The sequence below is a fragment of the Schistosoma haematobium genome, chromosome 2 (assembly GCF_000699445.3).
Source record: "Schistosoma haematobium chromosome 2, whole genome shotgun sequence".
NCBI lineage: Eukaryota > Metazoa > Platyhelminthes > Trematoda > Strigeidida > Schistosomatidae > Schistosoma > Schistosoma haematobium.
This window is the reverse complement of record NC_067197.1, coordinates 36571210-36595267: the sequence shown is the minus strand read 5'-3', so window position 1 is coordinate 36595267 and position 24058 is coordinate 36571210. Positions and strand designations below refer to the sequence as shown.

Below are 24058 nucleotides of genomic sequence, written 5' to 3'. Positions count from 1 at the left end.
GTTTCGAGTGCCGGAGTGAACATCAACTCTGGGATGCAGGTACATTCACCAGATGAGTCCCAAGTAGGATGAAACAAGTGTTCTAAATCCCACTGATAACCATATTCTATCCATTCTATTTAAGAGATTATTGTAAGACAGTAATTCATACTCCTGAACTATCTCAAGTAGAAAGGTCCTACTTCCTAACAACACATTATTTTATCGCATGAATACGAAAATAATTAAAAAGTCTCATAGTAGTTAAAGTTTTGATTTTTGTTTAGTGTGGTAATTAGTTTACACACAACTTGTTTATGATACCTTTGATCTCATATGAATGGATTATAATGTAATGGTTTAACTAACGGCTTATTTTTCGATTTAATGTATGATTGAAGTTAAACTTGCACAATCATTTCAGATGCGATGTCATGCGTTCAAATAAATGTCACTTAGATTATATCAAACATATGTTTAATGATTAAAAACAATAGCTATTCCAAAATCGGAGATCAAGAATGATTTAAAACACTGGAAGTGAAGTGTCAACGAAAAAGTGATGATCATTTTCCTGAATTAATTCTCTAATGAAAATTCTAGTAAAAATTAACCCGAGTAGTGACTAACATTACGGTAACTAAAGAAACATATATAATATGAAATAATAATATATCCTTTTTTTCTTAACAGTCGCTTAAGAATACTGATCCATACCATAATCGAAATCAATATCGATGATACTTTATATTTTGTTATCGATGGATACAAATGATAAGATAGAAAGACACTAAATCTGTATTAAATGCTATACTAAACGGAAAACATTTTGTATTGTAACTGTATACTGCTAAGAGATGATCCAAGTGCCTAATATAACTGTAAACTATTGAAGTTAAAATGATAATAAACCTATGACGTATTAGTAAAGTAATTCGTCATTCTGCTACCGCATTCTACAATGAATCGAGAAAGAGAACTTCTGGCTAATACCTTCAGATGACGGTGTTATCATGAACTACTGGTAACAAAGTTAGCGATTAAGTTCAGATTTAGTAACTCGACATCGGAATTTCAATGAGATCAAGATTATGAGTCTAGTCTCAAATTTATTGTACGCGAATCACTGCAGAATCCTGGTGTAAAAAAGACTATTTTTAGTACTCACTGACGACAACAACTTCGTTAGTTCAAATGAATTCGTGTGAAATCTTTCATTTACCATCACTGAAAGGAAATATCTCTTTATCAAGTATTAATTCTAGTGATCTATTTAGAGGCACCAGAAAGAACATTCATATTGACAAACTAGTAACCGTTTGGCACTGAGTTTACACCCTTTTTCGTAAAGAAATAATTTTCCTTGCAAAGAACAAACTTCTAAGCTCCTGTATAGATAAATACCAAAATACCAAGGTGTTCCACGATGTGGAAGAATATGGAAGTATTACCGAATGGTTTGACATTACTCCTAATTAATTATAAATTCTTGAACACCTACCATATAACATGAATCCCATATGGGCTTATTTATATGCGTGGACTATTTTAGCATGAAGATGTGTACAAGCACGTTCGGGTAATTCCCAGAAATTATTCAAATATATAATAATGGTCATAAAACATTTCAAAAGTTTTATTAATAAATGATAGTTAACATGCTTTACTAACTAGGATAATGATATGTATTTCTTTAAATGCTCATTGAATATCAAAATGTTGATAGTATTTGAAAATGATCGATCTCCAAACAATTCAAAAATTAAAGGCGTACATTTTAAAATGACTATTTTCTAAATAGAAGAGTACACTGGTTTTATTCGATGAAATGTGACTCAATCATACCCTTTGATAAGGATATTTAAAAATGGAGTTTGAAGGCAGAATAATATATTTTGTCTTGTTTAACTACCAACAAACAATTATATAAAATATGTATATTAAAAACCAACAGTAGACTTTCGACTTCGATTTTGTGCTTGTTGGAGTCTTTTAATAAAGAATCAGAAACCCTAATCAGAAAAAAATATTTGAAAATCCAAACTTATATTATTAAGTACTGAAGTTAAACAAGCTATGTTTTAACAAGGAGGCCTCTAACGATCTAAAGTAATCAGTCACCATCAGCCAAGGATCTGGCACAAATTTGTATCGAAATCCTAATAAAGACACTACACCACACAGTGGAATTAAAACTTACTCAGAACTGAACGGGATTGTGGGACCATTTTCTGACTTCATTTTTACTGTAGAAAACAAATAAATCTTTTTAATCTCTGAAGCAAGACAATTTAAAACTGATACGAAGCACTTAGCGACTGCACACAAATGTATAAACAAACGAAAGAAATTTTAAAATCGTGGACTCTTAAGTAGATTTTAGCGTTTACTAAAACCATGCTACCCAACTTTTCAAATCAAAAATATAGGAGATCATAAACTCAAGTTACGAATTTTGGCAGTTCAGAGATCTGGCAAAAGAACAGGAATCCTGAGGAAAGTAGGTGCGATATAATTTTCATACAATATTAGTCGCGATAATCCTGAAAAAGGTAGCTCAGGACTAATACACAGAGACAACGAACTGCCAGGAAAATAAGCTGCTCCAAAAAATGTTTTGTATTTGATAGATGGCTATATGATAATAGCTGCATATATTGCAAGAGAGATAGCTGATGATTAGTTAATATTGCACAATCATACAAGATAGTCTGACGATAAAACTCAAGGCGATGAACTCATTTGCTTGATAAACTTTTTGACAGTTCCGAAACTGTAATACGGTCAATGAGGATTAAACGATTAGCCCTGAACTCACTGTGATACCCTTTGTTTCAATAAAGTTAAACTTCCTAAGTACTAATCTGAAGCAGAATCTTTATAACTAGTAGTTTTGCAATATGGACCGGAGTCAAACGAGGCTGCCTACTCTCCATCTTTCTAGTGGTTGACTAGATTATGAAGACCTCGACATCTGACAAAAAGTACGGAATACAGTGGACAGGTTTGATGCAACTAGACGACTTGAACTTTGCGGATGACCTAACCCTTCTATCCTAAACACACCAACAAATGCAGGTCAAGACAAACAGTGTAGCAGAAACCTGTGTCAGTAGGCCTCAACATACATAGGGGAAAAAGCAAGATTCTCAAATACAGAACGGAAAACACCAAACCAATCTCACTTGATGGAAAAGCTATGACAGATGTTGAATGTCTCACCTACCTGGGAAGCATAATCGATGAACAAGGGGGACCGGACGCAGACATAAAGGTGAGGATTGGCAAAGCAAGGGCCGAATTCCTACAATTGAAGAATATATGTAACTCAAAACAAATGTCAACCAACATCAGTCAGAATCTTCAATACGAATGTCATGACAGTTCTGCTGTACGGACCTGAAACTTGGAGAACTACTACAACCATCATCAAAAGAGTATAAGTATTCATAAACAGTTGTCTAAACAAGATTCTCAATGTCATTTGGCCAGATACCACCAGTGACAGACTACCGTGATAGGGAACAAACCAGATTCCACCTGAAGAGCGAAAGACGCTGGAAGTAAAATAGGACATATATTGAAGAAACCATCAAACTGCATAAGGACGCAAGCGCTGACTTGGAATCGCGAAGGGAAACCGAAAAGAGGAAGGCCAAAGAACATACTGTGTCAAGAATTGGAAGCATACATGAAAAGTATGAAGAGCAACTGGAAAGGATTGCTCGGGACAGAGTTGGGTAGAGAATGCTGGTGAGCGGCCTGTGCTCCTCGAAACAAAGGTACATGTGTAAGGAAGTAATTTTTGCAATATATAACTGAATGGTATTCAATAACAGATGAGTTGCGAAAGAAGTAACTTATTACTTGGATACTGATCTTATTTTGCTATTAAAACGAAGAAACTTTATCACGAAACTGAGAATATTAGAGATTAAGGGTTTACACCAGACGATGATCTGTAAAGCCGAAAGCTGAAACGTGAATGTTGTAATCAACAAGTCAAAGTTTAAACACTTACATTCATAATTTTTGATAAGCTAAACACCAATCGACATGTAAAACCGATTTAGGCGTTCCATAAACGGAACGATTGAAAATCAACTATCTGTATATTATATACAAATATTTGGAAAACACTTCGTAGCTCTTGAAAACTGTAGGAAATGATGAATTTCACAAAATAATCCTAGACAGCAACTTACGTATTTCATGCTCTAGCAAAAATTGGACAAAATAACACCCAGTAATTCCATAAGTAGTACACTTAGTCCCGCTTCGCATCTCTAAACCTTTGGTGAAAACCAACTGTATCATCACGTATCACATCAAACGACGAATAAAGTTTTCAAATAATAATAAACACTGATTCACGACTAACAATCAATAGGATGAAAACGGCAAAATCTACATCAAAAACGAAAAGACTACAGAGTGCATCTTTTTGAAATTAGCCGAGGATTTTTAGGTCAGATCATTTTTTGTGGGTATGTTTATGAACATAAGGTTCATGGGACACACAACAGCTAACAAGTAGTTTACTTGTGAATCAGAGTTGGGAACTGATCATAAGGTTACCAAGACCATATGTCGTATAGTTTGTCGGAAACTAAACGATATAACCAACACAAAGATTGAAAGTACGAGAGCAGAACACATAACTCAGCGGTATTTCTCCAAACAAGTATCTCCATACACCAAGCGTTGAATGCAGGAACTGGTATAAATTTATTTGGGAAGTACTGTGTTAATCGGAGAACTGATCAAATTATGGAAGGGGATTCCTACTTTTCAACTGGTAACAATCACCAGTGTCAACTAAGTTACACTGTTTGATCATTCTGATTAGTAAATGACTTCAAGTGACTAATAATACTCAGGGCTTTACTTAGGAATCTATGCTGGACATGAGAAGCCGAAAGTGCGTATAACAACCTATATGGGAATACATGTCCGTAGCATAAAGTACCAATATGAAATGAGTTACATTCATCACCGGGATAATCACGTATAAGATGCGATTCAGTGCATAACTAGAGCGTCAGATGGCTAGCCGTCTGATTTTCGAGATGCGTCCGCGATGACCCTACATCAGAAGTAGTCATTTAACTGTTATATCGGTCAAATTTCCACAAATTTAGCAGTCAGTTTGCCTAATTTGAAAGGTCAACTTTGCCCCTACTGTCTCTATGAATGTACTAATTAACGAGACATTACATGAAAGTCTTTCTCTTGGGGCAAAAGTAAACTTTCATCCGGAACTAACTCACTGTTCCTCACCATTTTCCCTTTATGCGTTGCATTCATTTCACAATCGAGAAATGACAGAAAGGTAAAAAAAAGCTTTCGTCAGGTGGAATACACTCACCGATACATACGATTGAAAAACTTTTTGATGCTTGACTGTGAAGTCAAGGGGATCTAATAACTGCAACTAGGAAAAAAAGTGTATTACAGCCATACATTCTGCGCGTTTGATGGACAAACATGTAACTCAAGGTTACTTCAGTTACCAAATTAAACGACACAAAGACTTCAGCAATATGAGGGTACCTATACAAATCTTGTTCGCAAATTATTTCGTTACTAGTTTTGTAGTTTCTAATTCACTCGATTTACAAAAAAACATGATTTAAAACTGTAGTGCGACACTGATAAGACGTTGATGACATCCAGACGTATCGCCATAATGCATTTGTTTTTAACTGTACTACAAATGTGTCTGGGGATGATTTAGATAATAAACGCGTGTCTCACTCGTAACAACGTACTTCCTCATGGATTGCGCAGGATAAAGTTTAGCAATATTTGTATTGCAGTGGTAGTGAAATGCCACGGCGCTTGCCAATTCGGACGGCAGTCAGGTCGTTGAATATCAAACCACTTATCGCTCCTCGTTAATGTCAAAGACGATCGACGCCCGTCAATTATTTTTACGCCGTGAACTGGCATATGCGAAAGTGGTCTCACTTTATTTCTTCTGCCGACTCTTACTAAGATATTCTTGTAATGAAGTTCTTTATGTTGTATGCTAGTTAACGTAACAATCACACAAACATACAACGGAAGCGTAATCCAGGTTTGGTATTAACAGTGAGGTGTGATGTCTATGGAAGCTGGTTGTTTGCACCTTATCCGTTCAGTTCCAATAGGCCCTGAAAGGCTGACATCTACGTTGGTGCTATTTCAAAACTACAACAGAATAAATAAACATCACTTTGTAGCTGTAAATAAATCCTCAAAATAAATAGCTCTGTAAGTTTTCGACATCGGATGCTGACCATATGTTTTAGTGGACTCACCTAGCTGAAGGCGCTCGGTCATGCATCCACACCAGATCACGTGTGGTAACGCTGTGCTCAACATTTACCGCAATCGCTAGCCAGATTAGATCAGAGAATTCCGATATTTTGGTTTTACGCCAAATACACTCTTCCGATCTCCTCGACTCTGTCTTTGGATTTCTCTCAATTAGTACAAATTATATTAGAAGGTGTTGCTGGTAAAAGCGTTATCAAACACTGAATACCTGTGTCATCAACATTTTAATATGGTGGGGGCAGTGAAATGTCACTGAACCAGAGCCAAATCATCCGTCAGTTGGGTGACTGAATACCTAACACATCATCGATCCCCGTCAAAGTCAAAAACAACGAACGCGCACCAGTCAGTCGTACGCCATGGTTGGCCCATGCGCTGGTGGTCACAATTTCGCTTGTCCTTGTTCTTATTATTATATATTTCCGTAATAACCCCTCTTGTGTTGTACAGTATTCAAAAAAGCGATAGAATTTTGATACTTTGAGGAGGAAATCTACGTTACATGCTGATCGCGGCGTGTGAGCTCGAAGTTAAATGTTGGTCTCATCAACCCCGTCTAACTCGAACAGGCTTTCAATCATTTCGACATAGATCATCTACTCAGGTGATCTACAATATGTTCGCATGTGTGTGAATATGTTTTTCTTTAAAAAAAAGCAACAAAAACATATTAACAAAATACATGTACACGAGTTTACTCTTCCGTTTTCGACCATTTTGTGTCCTTGCGCAAGTATGGGTGTATTTCGATTTCAACGCACAATTTCGTTCTTTCTTTGTCTGGACGGCTGAGAAATGTTGAAAACCAAAAAAAAATCGGAGAATCGAAGTTTTCACTGTGTCTGTGTCTCATTACTATATTGTACCACATAGCTTTTTATAGTAAGGAAAGAGGACTACAAGATGCTGAACATGGCAAGCTATTAGAAGAGTGTTTACGAAAGACAAAGGCACTGGGCTTAAACTAATGACTGGCAATGTCTTAGGATCGTCGCTATCACACTATTGAATAAGTAGTCTGTAACGGCAAACACCCCCTCCCAAAAAATGGTTCTTCAAGTATTTAGCATTGATACTAACCTCTTCAGTTTTAATGGACACACAAGTGAGGGCGATTCGTCACCTATCCGCACCGGCTCACGAGTGACTACGAGGCGGTACACATGACTGTCATTCATAAGCCCCCACAGATATACGTTCAGTTGACATGCCGATAGCCTTTCAGATATATCTTCGAACTCCTCCATCTCCTACTTCGGATATGACTTGTTTGGCATACTTCAGTTATTAAGGTATTGCTGGTTAAGGAGTTGTCGATACTTGTGTCATCTCAATATTCGTTCTGAAAGGTCTTTCACAGTTGACTTTGATTATACAATCACTGTATTCGTGTTTAACGCAGACGCAACTCATCTTTTTTCGTTCCAGTTGAATCTTCGTTTGTGCAAATGGAGTAAGTTGGCTAACGAGTTGAACAAATCATCATTATTTGCTTTACTTGTAGCAGCTGCCTACCGTTACCATCTTTCCAGTAGTTCTCCTTTTCGATGTTTTGGTATTTCGTCTGATCTCACATCATCTTGTAGCCCGATCGAGCCCCAACAAAACCGTCGTGGTGCTGTAGGGTGAATTTATAGCCTAGGATTGGGACGGTTATTTATTTTTACGCCTCAACAGACTGCATCAGTGTGGGGATACCTAAAAATCACTCAGTCCAATGACATAATAAATTCACAGAAATTGAAACACGAAATGTTCACCGCATAGCAGACGCTCAAGGACGTCGAAACAAAACGGCGGGCGGTTCTGGGTAGACCTTGAGTTTTATTGTACTGTTCACGTAAATGTCGTGTAGACATGCAAGGTTCGTTCGTGTTTCGTTTTGAACTACTTCGCAATTAGTTTTCCTCAAGAATGTTCACCTGATGCACACTTCGCTGTTTTTCATTGGAGTCCATGATCAGAAGACAAAGTCATTTTTTATAAATTTCACTCGGTATAACGTCACAGTGGCAAATTTCAACATAATTAGAATATACACCTAAATTCTAACACTCTTGGCTAGAATGATTGCCGGTTGGCCAGCGAATTTTTTAACGATGGGTTTGTTCACTAGTCAGGTTTGCAAATAAATGTAGGTACGTTGGCTGTTTAGTCGGAAATTACCTGCAGCATTTATTTTCATCTTAATTCAAGTTACTCAGTACATCTTAGTGACATCGTTTATAGCTGTTACTCCAGTAGCAATCTTGATGGTCCTATGTAATTTGCAAGTTCCGGAAATGTCCCATTTACTTACTTTTATATCTCGAAATTTGATAAGATGGTCAACTCGTCTTATTTTCAAGCTAAATTATCATTAACATGTTTAATGGTACATTGTGTCTCTACAACAACAAAGTTGATTTTTCTGATCAGTTTAAAGCTGATTAACGAAGGCCGTTTGTAGTGTTTTAAGTGATTCGATCTTAATCTTATTCGTGCAGTACATATCGTAATTCATTCACTTCATTTCGTTTGTGATCTTTAACTGTAGTAGACTTTTATTGGTCTAGATTTGACAGGGGTTAGTATTAGGTGTTCTTTTTATCCAGTATACGATCACTAAAAGCAATGGAATATTTCATTGCTGTCCATTGTAATTAATTAGACTAAGTTATCACCAATGGCACGATTGCCACTGTTTATCAAGGTATTTTGCCTCTGTATACTGATATTTGTTTTTTAAGTATTACAAAGCTTTCCGTTTATTACAATGAGTCATTTACTGCAAATGAGTCTGGTTCTAATGGGACGTCAAATTAAATTTATCCACTGAAAACATATTCGATGGAAAATTATAGAATTGATTTGTTTAAGCTTTGTTTTACACTACACTTCAAGTTTATTGCCGGCGAAACTCTAATTTAGGGATGAGCCAATCAGAAGCGTTTGGGCAATTTCAATTACTTGCCAATCAGAAGACAGTTAGCCAATCAGCGCTAGTCGATACGGCGAGACTCTAATTTATGGACGAACCCTGAACGAATCTTAAATGACCTTGAGAATTATTAGCCAATCAGGAGACAGTTAGTATAAAGTAAAAATATATTATAAGAAAGTAATGAATTACAGTGGATATTCTTCTTTTACATGATTTAAAAACTTGTTAAGGTTTGATAAAGGTTCAGAGTTTCTGAATTCATAATGCATACGGTATAGAAACTCGTCGATAGGGTTAGGGTTGTAGCCTCTCAATAAACACCTCTGCTCTAAAATCCGCTATAAACCGATCGTATGCTAGCATCACGTGTTGAACTTGGCTCCGTGACCTTGAAACTGCTCAAAGGCTTCTTTTTGGCTCGTCCCTAAATTGGAATCTCGCCACCCTAACCCTATGGACGGGTTTCTATACCGTATGCATTATGAATTCAGAAACTCTGAACCTTTATCAAACCTTAACAAGTTTTTAAATCATGTAAAAGAAGAATATCCACTGTAATTCATTACTCTCTTATAATATATATTTTTTACTGTCTCCTGATTGGCTAATAATTCTCAGGGTCATTTAAGATTCGTTCAAGGTTCGTCCCTAAATTAGAGTCTCGCCAAATCAGCAGAGGGGAAATAGACTACTTACTTTTCAACAACTTAGCTAAATAACCCTTGGAAAATAAGGAATATATGTTGGTTTTAAGTAATGAATCATACGTCCCCTCTTATTGCGTGTGGCAAAGCTATCCAGTACATCATAAGCAACGTAAAGGATAAACAAAGCCCAAGTGCACCGATTCTTACACATGTCACTCAACATCTCCAAACATTATTCGTGATCACCGCGCTAATACCGACCGGCTTAACCACCCACCCATACAGTCCACTGGAGGTGTCTATAAACTCATAGACCGATGCCGCATTTCGCTTTGACTCCTTGTGGTTTTCTCAAAAACTTACTCCTACACTATTATTATTATTATTATTACTATTTGAACACATAGATATTCGTACAAGCAGGCACCAAATACATATGCGCCAAACAAATCTCATTTGATATGTGTGAGGACTGTGATACTGCTCGGGTGCCCAAAACGAAGCAGGACTCACATTTCTACACTAAGTCGTTTATGATTGTGTAACACATCAACTAACTCGCCATATTTATCTATCATCGTTCGTCTAACCTCGACGTTGCTTCTTTGATGGTACCAACGTACGTGATCACTGTCTCAAGTACATGTGATCAAGTTCTAGCAACCTACAAATATCCTCTGTATATAACTTTCAGGTTCTTAGGCGGAATTATAACCAGCTATTACCGTGGAGATGTACGTAACTTCATTCTACATGTTTGTCCGAGACCGTTAACAGCTTTGTGAAAAATACCTGCTTTCACTTGATGCTTGGGGAACTAGTGGTTGAAGCTTTCGACTTTCATTTACTGAACCACTGGTTCGAATTTCGCTCTAGCTACTTTGCTTTGGGCAACTGAGTAGAATCATTAGGTCTTACACTTGGAAGGTGGCTCACATCCAGTCAGTCAGCTACAACGTAGCTGAGTGAATTAATATGTTTTTATTTATTCATTCCTCATAATTCTCACATATCAAGATATTTCAATGTGATAAATATGGATGTTCTGACAAATAAACACTTTGGTAAGTCACAAGTACATTATTATGAACTATGACCATGAATTTAAGTTGCCTTGTACTTTCATTTAGCTGTTTTTAGGGCACTGAGGTTGTAATCATTATATCGCTAGTCCATCAATCACAACGTAGAACCTGGCACGAATGTACATCGGTACAAGTTTCCACAATACATTAGCACAGATAGATTAAATTATCAAACCGGATTCCATAGTATTAACAGTGTCGGTAGTGATTCAAAATATTGTGTCAAAAAAAAACGATTCAAGAGAATATGAATTAGTGAAATAAAGGAACAATTAAAGTTATGTGGGATTTAAGAGCTCAGAATTTGGGGACGGTAATGAATGGATATCCGTGCCATTACAAACGATTTCGAACCATATCATTCCAAGTCTAACGATTGGTTGCAATCACCATATCGAATCCAACCAGTTAGTCTACATCTATTATCATGAATAGGTCAAATTGTCGATGACCTCATAGACTTACTCCATGTCTTGGTTACATTGCGAGTTCTAACCCTGGTTCACCTTGATGTTTGAATATTCGATAAATACCATTATTTCCCATAAATAAATGGTGCTAAAATGCAAGTACATAAGATTTTACACTGCTTATGATTTATACAATTTTATTTTCTTGGATTACCATTCACTTTAAAGTAAAGTCTGTTTCTTATTTACTTAAGTTTATGCTTTTCAAATAACTCTCGATCTTATTGTCGATCTCTTTGAACTCTTTTATCTGCAGCTTAGATTGTCAACATGAACTTGAAAATCTACGTTACAACCTAACAAAAGCGAATAGTTTTATAGCTGAATTAGAAACAAAACTTAATGATTTACAAATGAAATATGATACTGACTGTTGTAAATATGAAGAGAAGATACAAATCTTAACAGAACGGCATGAAAGGTGAACTATGTTTTTTGTAAACGTTGTTACTACTGCAATTACTTTTTGGTGACATTTTTACTTTGTACATAATATCACTGAATTAAACAGAATTAACTGGTGTAATCGCTATCTAAATTGTTTATTAGTCACTATAGTGACAATTGTAAAAGAACGAATAAAACACTATACTTTCAGCAGTTTTATCACACGTTTACTTGTTTTGTTCGGAACTTTATCTATTTGCTGTTAGTATTTGTCATCAAGTTATGTTATTTAAAGTATTAATGATAACTTCACTTATCTTGGAAGTCTGATCAGCCCTAATGGGTTGGTGTCTGACGAAATCTCAGCACGGATTCGAAAAGATCGCTTGGCTTTTGCCAACTTACGTCACCTATGGCGAAGGCGAGATATCCGTCTATCAATAAAAGGACGAGTATACTGCGCGGCAGTTCGTTCTGTTTTAATTTACGGCACTGAAACATGGCCATTAAGAGTAGAAGACACTCGTAAGCTACTAGTATTTGACTACAGATACCTCAGAGATATTGCCGGCGTCTGCTGGGATCACCGGGTAAGTAATAGTGAGGTTAGACTCAGGGTATTAGGGAATGATGGTAAATCAGTTGATGAGGTTGTGAATCTTCATCGACTGAGATGGTTGGGCCACATGTTACGTATGCCCGAACACCGATTACCATGACGTTCAATGCTAACCGGTGTTCGGGATGGTTGGAAGAAAGTTAGGGGCGGCCAAACCAAAACGTGGCATCAGTGCTTGAAGTCACTAACTTCTAGTCTGAGCCATGTTGGTAGATGCAAACTACTTGGTTGGGGTCCGCGTGACTATCGTAACCAATGGTTGGAGACTCTTGGTGACATGGCTCAGAATCAATCACAATGGCGTCGGTGTATACACTCTCTATCTTCCCTTAAACTAAGAGATTAAAATTGCTTCATATCTTTCTTTCTACTAACTAATTCTTTCTTCGTGTACTATATCCTTATTGCAATCTTTCTTTTATATATTACCATCTCTGAATTAACTACTTTTATGAATCCGGTGTCCATCTTGTTGTGTTAATGAGGTATGGCAACTTGGACCGATGCATATATGTGCCTGGTCCTACGTTGTAGCTGACTGACTGACTAATGAGGAGGATCGAAATAAATAGTAAAATTAATGTTTCAACTACTGGATCTGTTAATTTCGTTTTTAGTTTTATATTGTAGCTTCAGTAGATGGAGATGGTCATCAAATTCCTTTTGCCTTTTATGTGTGTTCATACAATTTCCATGAATGTAGAAATTCACGTCTTATCACTTTACTGTAACTGTAAAATAAAAGGTGATGTAGTTAACCATTTTGAAATATACAATCATATCTCACCAGGAGTAGGACCTCAACATACGGCACTGATAAATGTAGTTTTTGGTATTTCTCCAATTAATATCAATCCATACTGAAGGGTTTCTGAAAAGTTATTACAATTAAAGATTAGATGGTAGCTGAAATTGAATATAGTGCCGCAGATATCGTCAGTCTTCATCCTTTTTAAAGCTTGTCATATACTTGTGCTGTACACAATACTTTTGATTCTTCATATCTTTAGTCTTTCTTATGTTTTGTTTTTATTGCTTTTGTTATGTCTTTGTTCCTTTTGGTTTTTCTTGCTCTGTGATGATTTTGAGCTTAAAAACTAAAACTAACACACCCATTTATCATGTTTTATTTTGTTTATGTATGTTTTTTTTATAAAAAATAAGAATGTATGGAATCAAACAACAAAAGAACATAGTGGTAATCCTTGGAAATATTAGTGCTTAAACATTAGTTACTAGGTACCCTGATAAACCTACCCCTTTGTAGGAATTCTATCACTCATCATTGGGGTTGGTTTTATCATGGTCTCAGTTTCATTTTGACTGTGTATATCGAAAAACACAAATCTTGTGTGCATAATTAACAACTTTATGGGTAAATACGTATGAACGAGTTGATTATGGGTTAAATAGCACGGAATAGGTTGCTTAAACATCAGAGTTCTACGTCACTAAGCCATCTCTTTGATAAAAACATTTGATAGGCATTATTTGAGCATTATTTGAACTTAATTTTAATCATCATGCGCAAATCAGTAGGTAAGGTTGTTTCCTCCCTTCACGTGAGCTAACACTGTCATGCATAACCAAATATTACCGCCTCTTGGCATTGGGGTACTTTGTTGTCTGCATTGAATATAATAAAAGGCAGTTATTTGGCAATATTCTAGAGGTTGTACTTTAGTTCTGAAGTGTGTATTCTTACTCTTGCACTTTGACTCTCCGCCACTGACCCCGAGTACTTTATGCATTCAATGACCTTTGCTTTTTACATACTGTACACCTAGTCTTTTCTATGTTGCTTTGTTCCAGAAATCCCAAGTTTCCTTGTAATATATGATTACAGATATGTTTTACTTTCTAGGGATAGTAGTAGCTTTCTTACAGGTAATCCGTCTCCTTTTTGATTGATCATGGTGTTATGAACCATTGGAAGACTTTTGATTGGCACATCGTCAACTTGCACTATACTCTCACCATTTAGTGTGGGGTTATATCCCATGTAAAGCACGAGACGCCTTAAATTGTCATTATGTTTACATAGAAACTCATCATTAACAAATAATTTGTTTGACTGATAGTCTAGATTAAAAGTGGAGAATCGTAGACTTTCTTAATAGAGTTACTAATATTTGATGATTACTGACTGAGTGGTGTATTAATTGTGATGTGCCCATTTATTTTCCCTTTAAATTATCAATATCTAGTTATTTTAGACTTGGTTATTCTTTGGATTTACATGGTGTAAAAGCATCTCTCTGTTGTTTACAAACCAATGAATTGAATGTTCACCTGCTACTTCGTTTCTGTTATTTAATTTTAAAGCTTGTACTCTGTGAGGAGTGCATGTGTTTAATCTATCAACTAATTTCAAGTGATATCAACATCACTTTTCGAATGTTGTTTAATCTATGCGTACTTACTTAAAGGTAACTATATTTTTTCTTCGGGAATGATTTATTTACTACAGTTCTATAAAAAAATTCACACAAACGCTATTTTTTGGTAAAATAAGTGAACAACCTCCCCTCATCCTTTGTTTGTAATAAAGCAGGTTGAATAAGCAGACTAGTTTATATATGTATGTGGTGCTTTTTATACCTCTAAATAAATCAGAATTCATAGCCTCTAGTCCAGTTATCAGGTCAACGTTACTTTATTAAATCATTATTGCTGTTTGTAGTGGGGGTTAAAATATAAATCTTTATTGTTGTAATTATGTTACTTACATTAGCATCTTCTTTATTATTGTTAATTGTTTACTTTAAAAAAAATCACATTATTGACCATTTTGTTTATGAGTAGGTATGATAATAACTTTCATGAGCTCAATAGGTTATTGTCTTTTAGCAGAAACTAGTAAATTTCACTTAACCAATGATTAAAGTACTAGGTTTATTTTTGCAAACTAGCATGTATTTTATGTATGCTATTTTAGAATCTATTTCAGTACTTCATTTACTGACAAAATAGCTATAAAAAAGTGAATAATTAATCGATGCTAAACGTATCATCTAAGTTTAAATGCTTTAGAATCTAGGTTTAAAATTTAACTGATTGTAAGAGTCAACTACCTAAAAGTTTAATGATAATCCAGTTAGTCTTTAAGATTGAATAAACTAGTCCTTAATCCCATTTAACTTCCTGAGGTGGATAATAATAACTAGATGCATAACTGATGATTGATGTAAAAGAGGGATCAATCCCCTTTTATGGCATCAACCTGTGAAGTTGTTGAATACTGATCTTGAATTTATCGAGAAATATAGAGTTCCTAGCATGTTCTTGTGAAGTCATCGTAATTTGTTTTAATACGTTAGGTGAAGTGAACCTAATTCGTTTGAAGTGCAATACTCACTGTCATTCTTTGTTTTCCAGTAAGTTATGACCTTACTAACTTCAATTGATTTTATTCGATTATTTTAAATTATATTTTTATTGGTTAGTTCTCGATTGTAATCGATATGATCTTTCCTATTCATTTGCATTTTATCCTGTTTCTTTCCCCTGTCGAAATGGCGATCGGAGATTTGACAACTTGAACTGATACGTGTTTGTCCCAGGTCTTAATTTTCCACTGACAGATTAGTGGAAATTCAATCATGTTTTCTAAGATTTGTAATCATTGTTTGATAAAATCTGGCTAATTTTAGTGTAAAAATTTTCGGTTTTTCACATGGTAGTGAGCAACTTCTTGATTGATTCATGGTAATAATTTCGTTCCAATATATTCCTAATCCAGCTAGATTCATTGCCGTTTGTGGTTAACTGTTTTGTATTCATGACACGTTAACCAGCCACCTCTGGGGTCGTATAATCATTGGTTGCGGGGAAACTACCTAAAAAGAATTGAAACTTGATCGGAATATTTGTAAAAAAGTAGGATGGTTAGCTATGTTCTAATACATTTCTAGTATATATGAAAGGTAGATAACTTTAATCTCATGGGCGTTATTTTATTTATCATTATCTTGTATGCCACCACATGATTAACCTTATTATTTCACACCAGTTTTTCATTATTTACTGAAGTTGTTTTCTAGCTCATTTTTTTTATTTTATTGATTTCACATCGTTGCACCCTTCTTTCAGTTTGATGATCGCTGTGTATACGTTCCACGTGATTCATTGTAGAAGAAGATCGAATAGGCATTGCGAGAGTTTAATATGTTTTTCAGTGTGGTGATATGTGAAGATTATAGTATTTTCGCATTTGAATTCACGATTCGATCTAAGCTAGACCACCATTAAGAACTGAGAAACATTGGACTTTAATGAAACATATGAATGGTTGCTAAAGTTAATGATAATCGTTTGCTATCCATTCATTTAAAATTTTCATTCGAAAAACTGCTTCAGAAATATGCTCTCAAGTGTACATTGGAAGATGGACGGACGTTAATATGACCCATATGCACATTTAAGCATATTTTACAACATTGTATTTAAAGTAGAATTGTTTTCCACTATGTAAATGAAGGATTAGAATACTGATACAAAACTCTATCACTAAAAAGTTTTCTTTGACATATTGGCGAGACCACATCCATTGTAGCATCCCTGAAAGATGCTATCGCGTGATTATGGATGACCACGCTAATTTTGTACTCTGTTTGTCCTGTCAGAAATCTGGAGTCCACATACATCTATGGTTTCGAACTAATGTTTGATAAACCCTTTGGATAGTTTTTCCATACCCATTAACCTCAAATAAGCACCACAGTAAATATACAGATATACTCATTACTTTGTGTTGCATTTCAGTTCAGATTTAATTATTAAACGGGTGTTCTTTTTAATATTTATACGCTTGGTTATAAGTGATATTTTATTACCCTATGCAATCATCTTAGTTGTTTCATATCACTTCAATATATTATTTATAATGTCATAGTATTGATATTTCCAGAAAGGCGAAAATATATTTTTGATCTTCACCATCAACATTCATACTATTTTGTCAACGTATTTTCAATCAAACTAATGTTTTTGTTGTCGTCCTATCATACGACATTTATTCTTTTTATTCTCTTTTACTTTGATCGTTTTACTGCTTCATTTGTCAAAACATGCACACTTTTGTTTAGATTGTCTTATGTACTTTAGTATTTTTTTAATCCATTTGTTTAGATTAATCTCAAGTCATCAACGATTAAGTAAACTTAATCACGAATTAGAAGAGAGATTATTAGATACTGTAAGTTTGTTTCACTGTCAAATTGATATTTCAGTGTGTATAAACCTCTTGATTGAAGACTATTTCAGATAGTCTGGTTATAATAAAAGTAACAGTAATAATTGTAAAAATAGCTGTATTTAATAAACCACATATTTCGTTGAAGTAAAGCATTCTCAGCCTGACTTGTGAAATAATACAAGTTTTTTTCAAAGTAAATTAAAATTCTAATTATTCTGAAAGGTATTTCGTTTCTGAATGATCAGAATGCACCACTTATCTTTATTCGTTAAAGCTCCCTACCAATCTCTTATGTTCGAGATATAATATTACCTTGGTACCGGCGAACGGGACCTAAACCACCAACTCAATAACAGGGCATAGCTAAGCTACTCCTTCGCGCCTCAGCCCTGCTAAGTGAAGGAAGAAGACCAGAGTCAGCAGGGAGATTATGTGATTCCACAAGTAGCTCGGAAGAACGAATAATAAGCATTCAACTCATTCGTATTATCTACAATACAATAATGTCCTCGAAAAGTGTCACAAAATAACGTACTAAGAAGGAGAACGAACCAATGACGGTTAAGACCCTTCCAGGTGAGAAACACGAACTAAAGATAATGATGGACACTTTCGGTGCGAAAATGAGAAATTCAGATTTTACCAAGTAATTTCTGGGGGCCTAGCATCCCCAACAATGACTATAAAAGATCATAACAAGCAAGGATTTATATCGAAATGATAGTAAATAAAGATAACAATGTTGCTCTCTCAATAGATAATCTATAAAAGCAACACAATGTGTCACCAAAACTGTGATTTAAGCAGAGACAATTATTTACAAAACATTCTTTTGCAATTCGAACATAGAACTTCGAAATCGAACTTGAAAGAAAGAAGTCGATACGACTGCGAACAAAAACTGTGCTACGGCTGAGAATGAAACTTGTTAATAATTCAGTGTGTCATTTTCTTTTAAGTAGCACCCACTTTGTATCATTTCTTTAACTGATGATAATGCACGTATATCTGTATATAAACTAGTGAATTTGTTATTGAACAAATAGTTTTTTTGATTTTCTTGAATCTTTATGTAAAACGGTGTTTGTTTATTTATTTGTGTCGTGATATACTACGTCTCAATTTCAGATATATCACAATCATGATATTAGTTTCGTCGGTACAAGGTGATATCATAATATCGAATCGTCATAGTTCTTTATTTGATGCATTTGCTCAAATCTCCATTAAAATGAAACGTTGTATTTGCATATATACACATGTGCTTCTTAACAGTTATCTGTAGTATAATTTGTATATTTTATTTTTACTGAAAGTCATTGTATTGCAATTGAGATAGCGTTTGTTTGTGTTTGTATGCCAATTGCCAGAGCGGCTTATGCCAATCTGGGCCACCTTTGGCGCCTTCGTGATGTTAGTCTGGCTGTAAAAATTCGGATCTACAACGCGTCGGTGAGAGCAGTTTTGCTCTATGCTTGTGAAACCTGGTCTCTCCGAGTTGAGGACGTTAGACAACTCTCTGTGTTCGATCATCGCTGTCCGAGGGATTGCTGACATTCAGTGGCAACACCATGTCAGTAATGCAGAGGTTCGGCATCGTGTGTTCGGGCACAGAGATGATAATTCAATTGGTGTCACCATCTTGAAACACCGACTTCGGTGGCTTGGACATGTTCTTCGAATGTCGTCCCAGAGAATTCCACGTCGTGCATTATTTGCCGACTCCGGGACTGGTTGGAAGAGGCAGAGAGGTGGTCAGTGCATGACATGGTGTCGGGGCATGAAAGAAAGCTGCAAAGAACTGGCTTGTGTTGGTCCTTCACGACTCCCTGGTTGGGGTCTGAGAGATGGTGCTACACAGTGGCTAGAGACGTTATCAGATATGGCTCAGAATAGAAGCCAGTGGCGATCCTGCTGTAACCTTTTACTTTCTTCATAAAAAGTGGTTGTGTCTCCCTTACCTGAAAGATTTCTTCTGATTGTACCTTTCCGTTCCCTCATTTCTACCATACTACCTTACACCAATCTCCTCGTTGTTGTTCTCTTTTTTTTGCTCTCCTTAGCTTTTTTTTCTTCTATTTCTCTTCGAATTCTCATTGTTTTGTGTGGCGCATATATATTGGCGCTCTCTTGTACCAATATCCATGTGTTCAAATAAATAAATAATAAACCAATTAACTGATGATAGTAATGATAGCCATGCTTTTTGTTCTGATGCTTAAGATAGTCTTAGTAACAGGTTACAATGATCACTTCACATCTAATTTTATCATTAAGAAGTATTTAGTATGTCTTCGTGATGTTTTTTTATATATAATAACAATAATGATAATAATTATTATTTTGTGAGTTTACGTTTATTTGTTGTTTTTTCTTCTGGTTAATTGGTTGAAACAAGTTTACATGTATTGTTCATTGTGTTATTTCTTTTGAATACAAATCCATTTGCTTAGATTGAGAAGTCCAGTACTGAAATTCATCAATTAACTGAAGAATTGGAATCAACTAAAAACTCTTTAAGAACAGCACAACAGACATTAAATTCTATCGTGGAGGAAAGGGTCGGTTTATTTAGATTTTTATTATTTTGTGTAAATTTAATTATTTCTTTGCTAATCTAGTTAATTATGTTTATGCAATGATAAATACTTCTAAATATGATGTATAAAATTCGTTTATTAAGCACTAATTTATGTCCTTGTCTTTGAGTTAAACCATTTGTATTTGTGGTCTTGTGATTCTTCTGTGATTAATTTATGGGGTTCGAACCTGTTGATAGTCGCAGTTTTAACGTTTTGGTTATCGCTCCACATACGTTTAGTAGCTAACACCAACAAGATATTATTGACTAGTTGCATCGGTACTTGTTTAGTTAAAAGATTAACTTGCAGTTTAAATAAATATACTCAGTTGATACTTCAACATGCAGCTAGGTATTTCATCTCTAATAATTTCACTACTTATTATTGGTGGTTCACTTTTCTCAATAGGTTCAGACTTTTACTTCTGTGTGAAATTACAGGTATTACTCATTTTGTAGTAAACCCTTATCCTGTTTCTCCATTTCTTTACCATCTTAAAATTCTATAAATCTCGTCTTGTCGTTTCAAGATTTGACTGAATTTCTTCTGTTTAAACGTGGTTTAAAGATGAAGAAGTAATCCGCTCACACATAGTGTTTTAAGTTGCTGAGCATGAATGTTATTAGTAGAAAGTAACTATATTCTTTAAAACTCATAGGTTTGGAATATCCTTATATATATGAATCGCTTGAAATGAACTTAGCTAACATTCTTTTCAGATTAACTGATCGCTGAACAGTGATCAGTGGCATGTTTGTCTAGTAATCTAGTAGTGATCAATTTCCATGGATCAAGTTTCATTGTAACCACTAGTCGGAGTGAGTTTAGTCGTGGCCCGAATAGCTCAGTGATAACATCTCACTCTGTCGATCTGTGTGACATGAGTCCGAGTCCACCAGGGATCATCAATTCCCTAAAGATACGCCTTACTGATGAGTTTCAAATTCCATGAAACTTATGTCTAAGGTTTTCTGTTTTTGTTATGCACTGACAAAGTCCTCTTCACTTTTAAATGTGAATGTTGTTGACTGGAAGATGGCCTAACAATTGTTAATCTTTTATGATCATTATCTGATGTGTATCTTTGTCCAGAACTTAATAGAAGATTCAATCTACAATCTGCCTTTTTATGTGGTACATAGATAATATCATAGTCATACGTGAAGAATCTGAAAATTCGAATTGTCTGTTAACGAAATTCGGTACACCGCACAAGCACATTAATCTTATACGAAGAGATGAATGATCACCTCCCCTTCTTCGCTATACTTGTTAGTGAAAAAAGAAGATGGTTCAGACAGACTCTGTATTTATTGAAAGGCTATATGGACACGACACTAAAGCAGTTTTTATATCCACTGTTTTATCCAATACGATTGGGTTTCGTAAAGACATATTGGTTCGAATTTATTGGATCTGCACAAACTATAATATTAAGGACAAAGTAAAGTAAACTTTTGCCATCATAATACTGATTTACCAGATGAATTGATATTCTGGTAGAGCTTATTAAATTTCTTGTTTGCGTGCTTATCCCACTTTCATTAGTGTAATCTTGTCATTTTTTGTTAATTATGGTTAGCGCAGTATTATTGTCAGTTTTAATTTCTCTACTTACTTTTTAGGATCGTTGTAAAGAAGATTGTATTTCTGCTGTCAAATTGCTTCAGGCAAATCCAAATCAATTCATATCCGAATTGCCACCAGTTGTAAGTAAAACTGTGACATTTATTAGTCGTGGTTATGTGATTGGAAATGATAAATTAACGTATGGTTTTCTATAATTTAACTAATTATTAATCAAACGACATTTCTCCGGGTCAACAATGAATTCCAAGTTTTTTCTATGTCAAACATGCACTTTTCATATTTTATTTGTGTACGTTTAAGTGAACTATTTTCGAAACCAGTCTCTGTTAATTTTGATGCTGATAAGACAATATTAAAAATAAAAGCTATCTTCCAGAAACACCTTATCGTTGAATCTGTGGTAAAATATCTATGTTAAACTTGAACGTTAATGGTGTTGCATCTTATTAATTCTCATGGGGTTGTGGTGTGATTGTAACCATCATTGAAACTTTCAAATGATTATAGAACAACCAAACAGAATAGAATAACAGTTACAATTTCTTTTATATATATATATATATATATATATATATATATATATATATATATATATATATATATATATATATTGAGTATTAAAAATAATATATTGAACTAATTACACTCGTATTTCTAAAACGTTTGAAAAGTCTGAATATCCTAACGCGAATAATGAATGGTGACTGTTGGGATCTATTTGTGGTCTAATACTATACGTATATTTTTATTGTATAATCGTTAAGTAACTAAACTATGTATATTCATACTCCTTTTATTATTATCATTATTATTATATGATTTACCGTTCTTTGTTTATACTCATTCTATTAATTATAATTTCCCACAATGACAACCACTTTTGCTAGATCTTGTACAAATGTCGTTTTCTATTTTATGGTGTGGTCTGTTTGGTTTGTATATTAACCCAGTATGTTTGAAATATATGATTTATATCGCGGAGGTTTAGATTTGTGTTCTGGATTCAACGGGTAGGGCTAGGTAGGAACGAGAGCTGATAAGGGCTCTAGACGGCTCATACGGGTTTATGCGTCATTGGTCACTGTTCTATAATTGGCGGTATCATTACGTTATATATTGATTGGGCACAAGGCCACAGTGTCGTTAAAGAGTTGAGAGACCTTTCTTGAAGATATTTTGGAAAAACAATTGGTGTGGCAAGTGTTGTGATCTACAACTTCACGTTAATTTTATAAAGCATTTTATTGTTTAATAGTTAAATCTTTAAGCAATATGTTCTACCCACTAGCAAGTGATCGTAATAACACAACACTGGTATTCGGATTTTATGGTCACGTTGCTTGTCGTTATTCAGTGTCAATACAATTACAGTTTCATTCGGATTCATTCCATTCGTCTTGTACGGCATTTCGCATGGATATGATGTGTACCAGCCAATCAGTTGCCAACATTTATTCAAAACCGAATCCTTTAAGGGATAAATCGTTTTGCACCAATTTAAGAACCGTGACGCAGTGTAGGTACCCATATGCTGTCTGTGGTCCAAGTGTGTTTTTGATAGTAGTTATAATGAAAATGTATAATTACTTTCTCACCTTTTGAATTAAGACAATGGATAGAAGGATTGTTGAGAGAAATTACAAGGCGTTTACATAATACGCATATATGTCCTTCGATCATCCATGTGCATCTAGTAGTGTGTTTACAATTCAAATTGTCCTGTCGTTTGGTCACCAAGTGTCCTACATACTCCATTATCTATGTGCTGTAACCCTTTACTCCATCTAATGACAGTGACAACTTCGAGGCCGCGTACAGCTAGATACTACTTAGGAGCAATCTTGTGAGTAGTTTCCAGTACGACGTAAATGCTTTTTTACCAATACTTCATAAACCGTCTTGATGTACTGACGTATGCAAGTTATCCTTTATTTCTCAATTTCGTATCATTTCAGGAATCCGCATCATCCGATAAAACTCATGTATTAACAAACCTTAGCAATGGAGATTGCTCACATGGTGCAAATAACTCACCATTTTCCAGTTCAGCTTCTATCTTTTCAACATTTTTACCAACTTTCCCACCTGTTGGACTTTTTACTGGCATACAAATGGAGAATAATTTGCAAGTATTACAAAAAAATTCTTCAAATAATACTTATGATCGTAACATTAATTTGTTGAATAAAACGACAGTAGTAACATCTGCTGTGAACTATACATCCACATGTAAATCTAGCGGCATAATTGATTTATAG

General features: G+C 35.0%; 2 protein-coding genes across 3 annotated transcripts in view; one reads left to right on the top strand and one right to left on the bottom strand.

Moving 5' to 3' along the window:
• Positions 1-5581, bottom strand: part of MS3_00006847 (uncharacterized protein) — a 40172-nt gene extending 34591 nt beyond the window's left edge. Inside the window, exons 1-2 of the mRNA XM_051215085.1 lie at positions 5348-5581; positions 2180-2225 (exon numbers count right to left, since the gene is read on the bottom strand). Coding sequence (XP_051068266.1) covers positions 2180-2220 — 41 coding nt within the window. The 5' untranslated portion in view covers positions 2221-2225; positions 5348-5581. The remainder of the gene's footprint in view (positions 1-2179; positions 2226-5347) is intronic.
• Positions 5169-24058, top strand: MS3_00006846 (uncharacterized protein; the record flags this gene model as incomplete). 2 transcript variants are annotated; one of them, XM_012938261.1, is made up of 7 exons in its annotated part: positions 5169-5311; positions 7650-7925; positions 11682-11846; positions 17562-17628; positions 20082-20189; positions 21836-21919; positions 23756-24058. In XM_012938261.1, 7 exons carry the CDS (start codon positions 5169-5171, stop codon positions 24056-24058), a joined length of 1146 nt encoding a protein of 381 aa, XP_012793715.1. The 2 variants fall into 2 exon arrangements, with proteins under 2 accessions (XP_012793715.1, XP_051068265.1); XM_051215084.1 differs by lacking the exons at positions 5169-5311; positions 7650-7925; positions 23756-24058 and adding an exon at positions 7926-8164 and having other exon boundaries at positions 8203-11846; positions 21836-22333.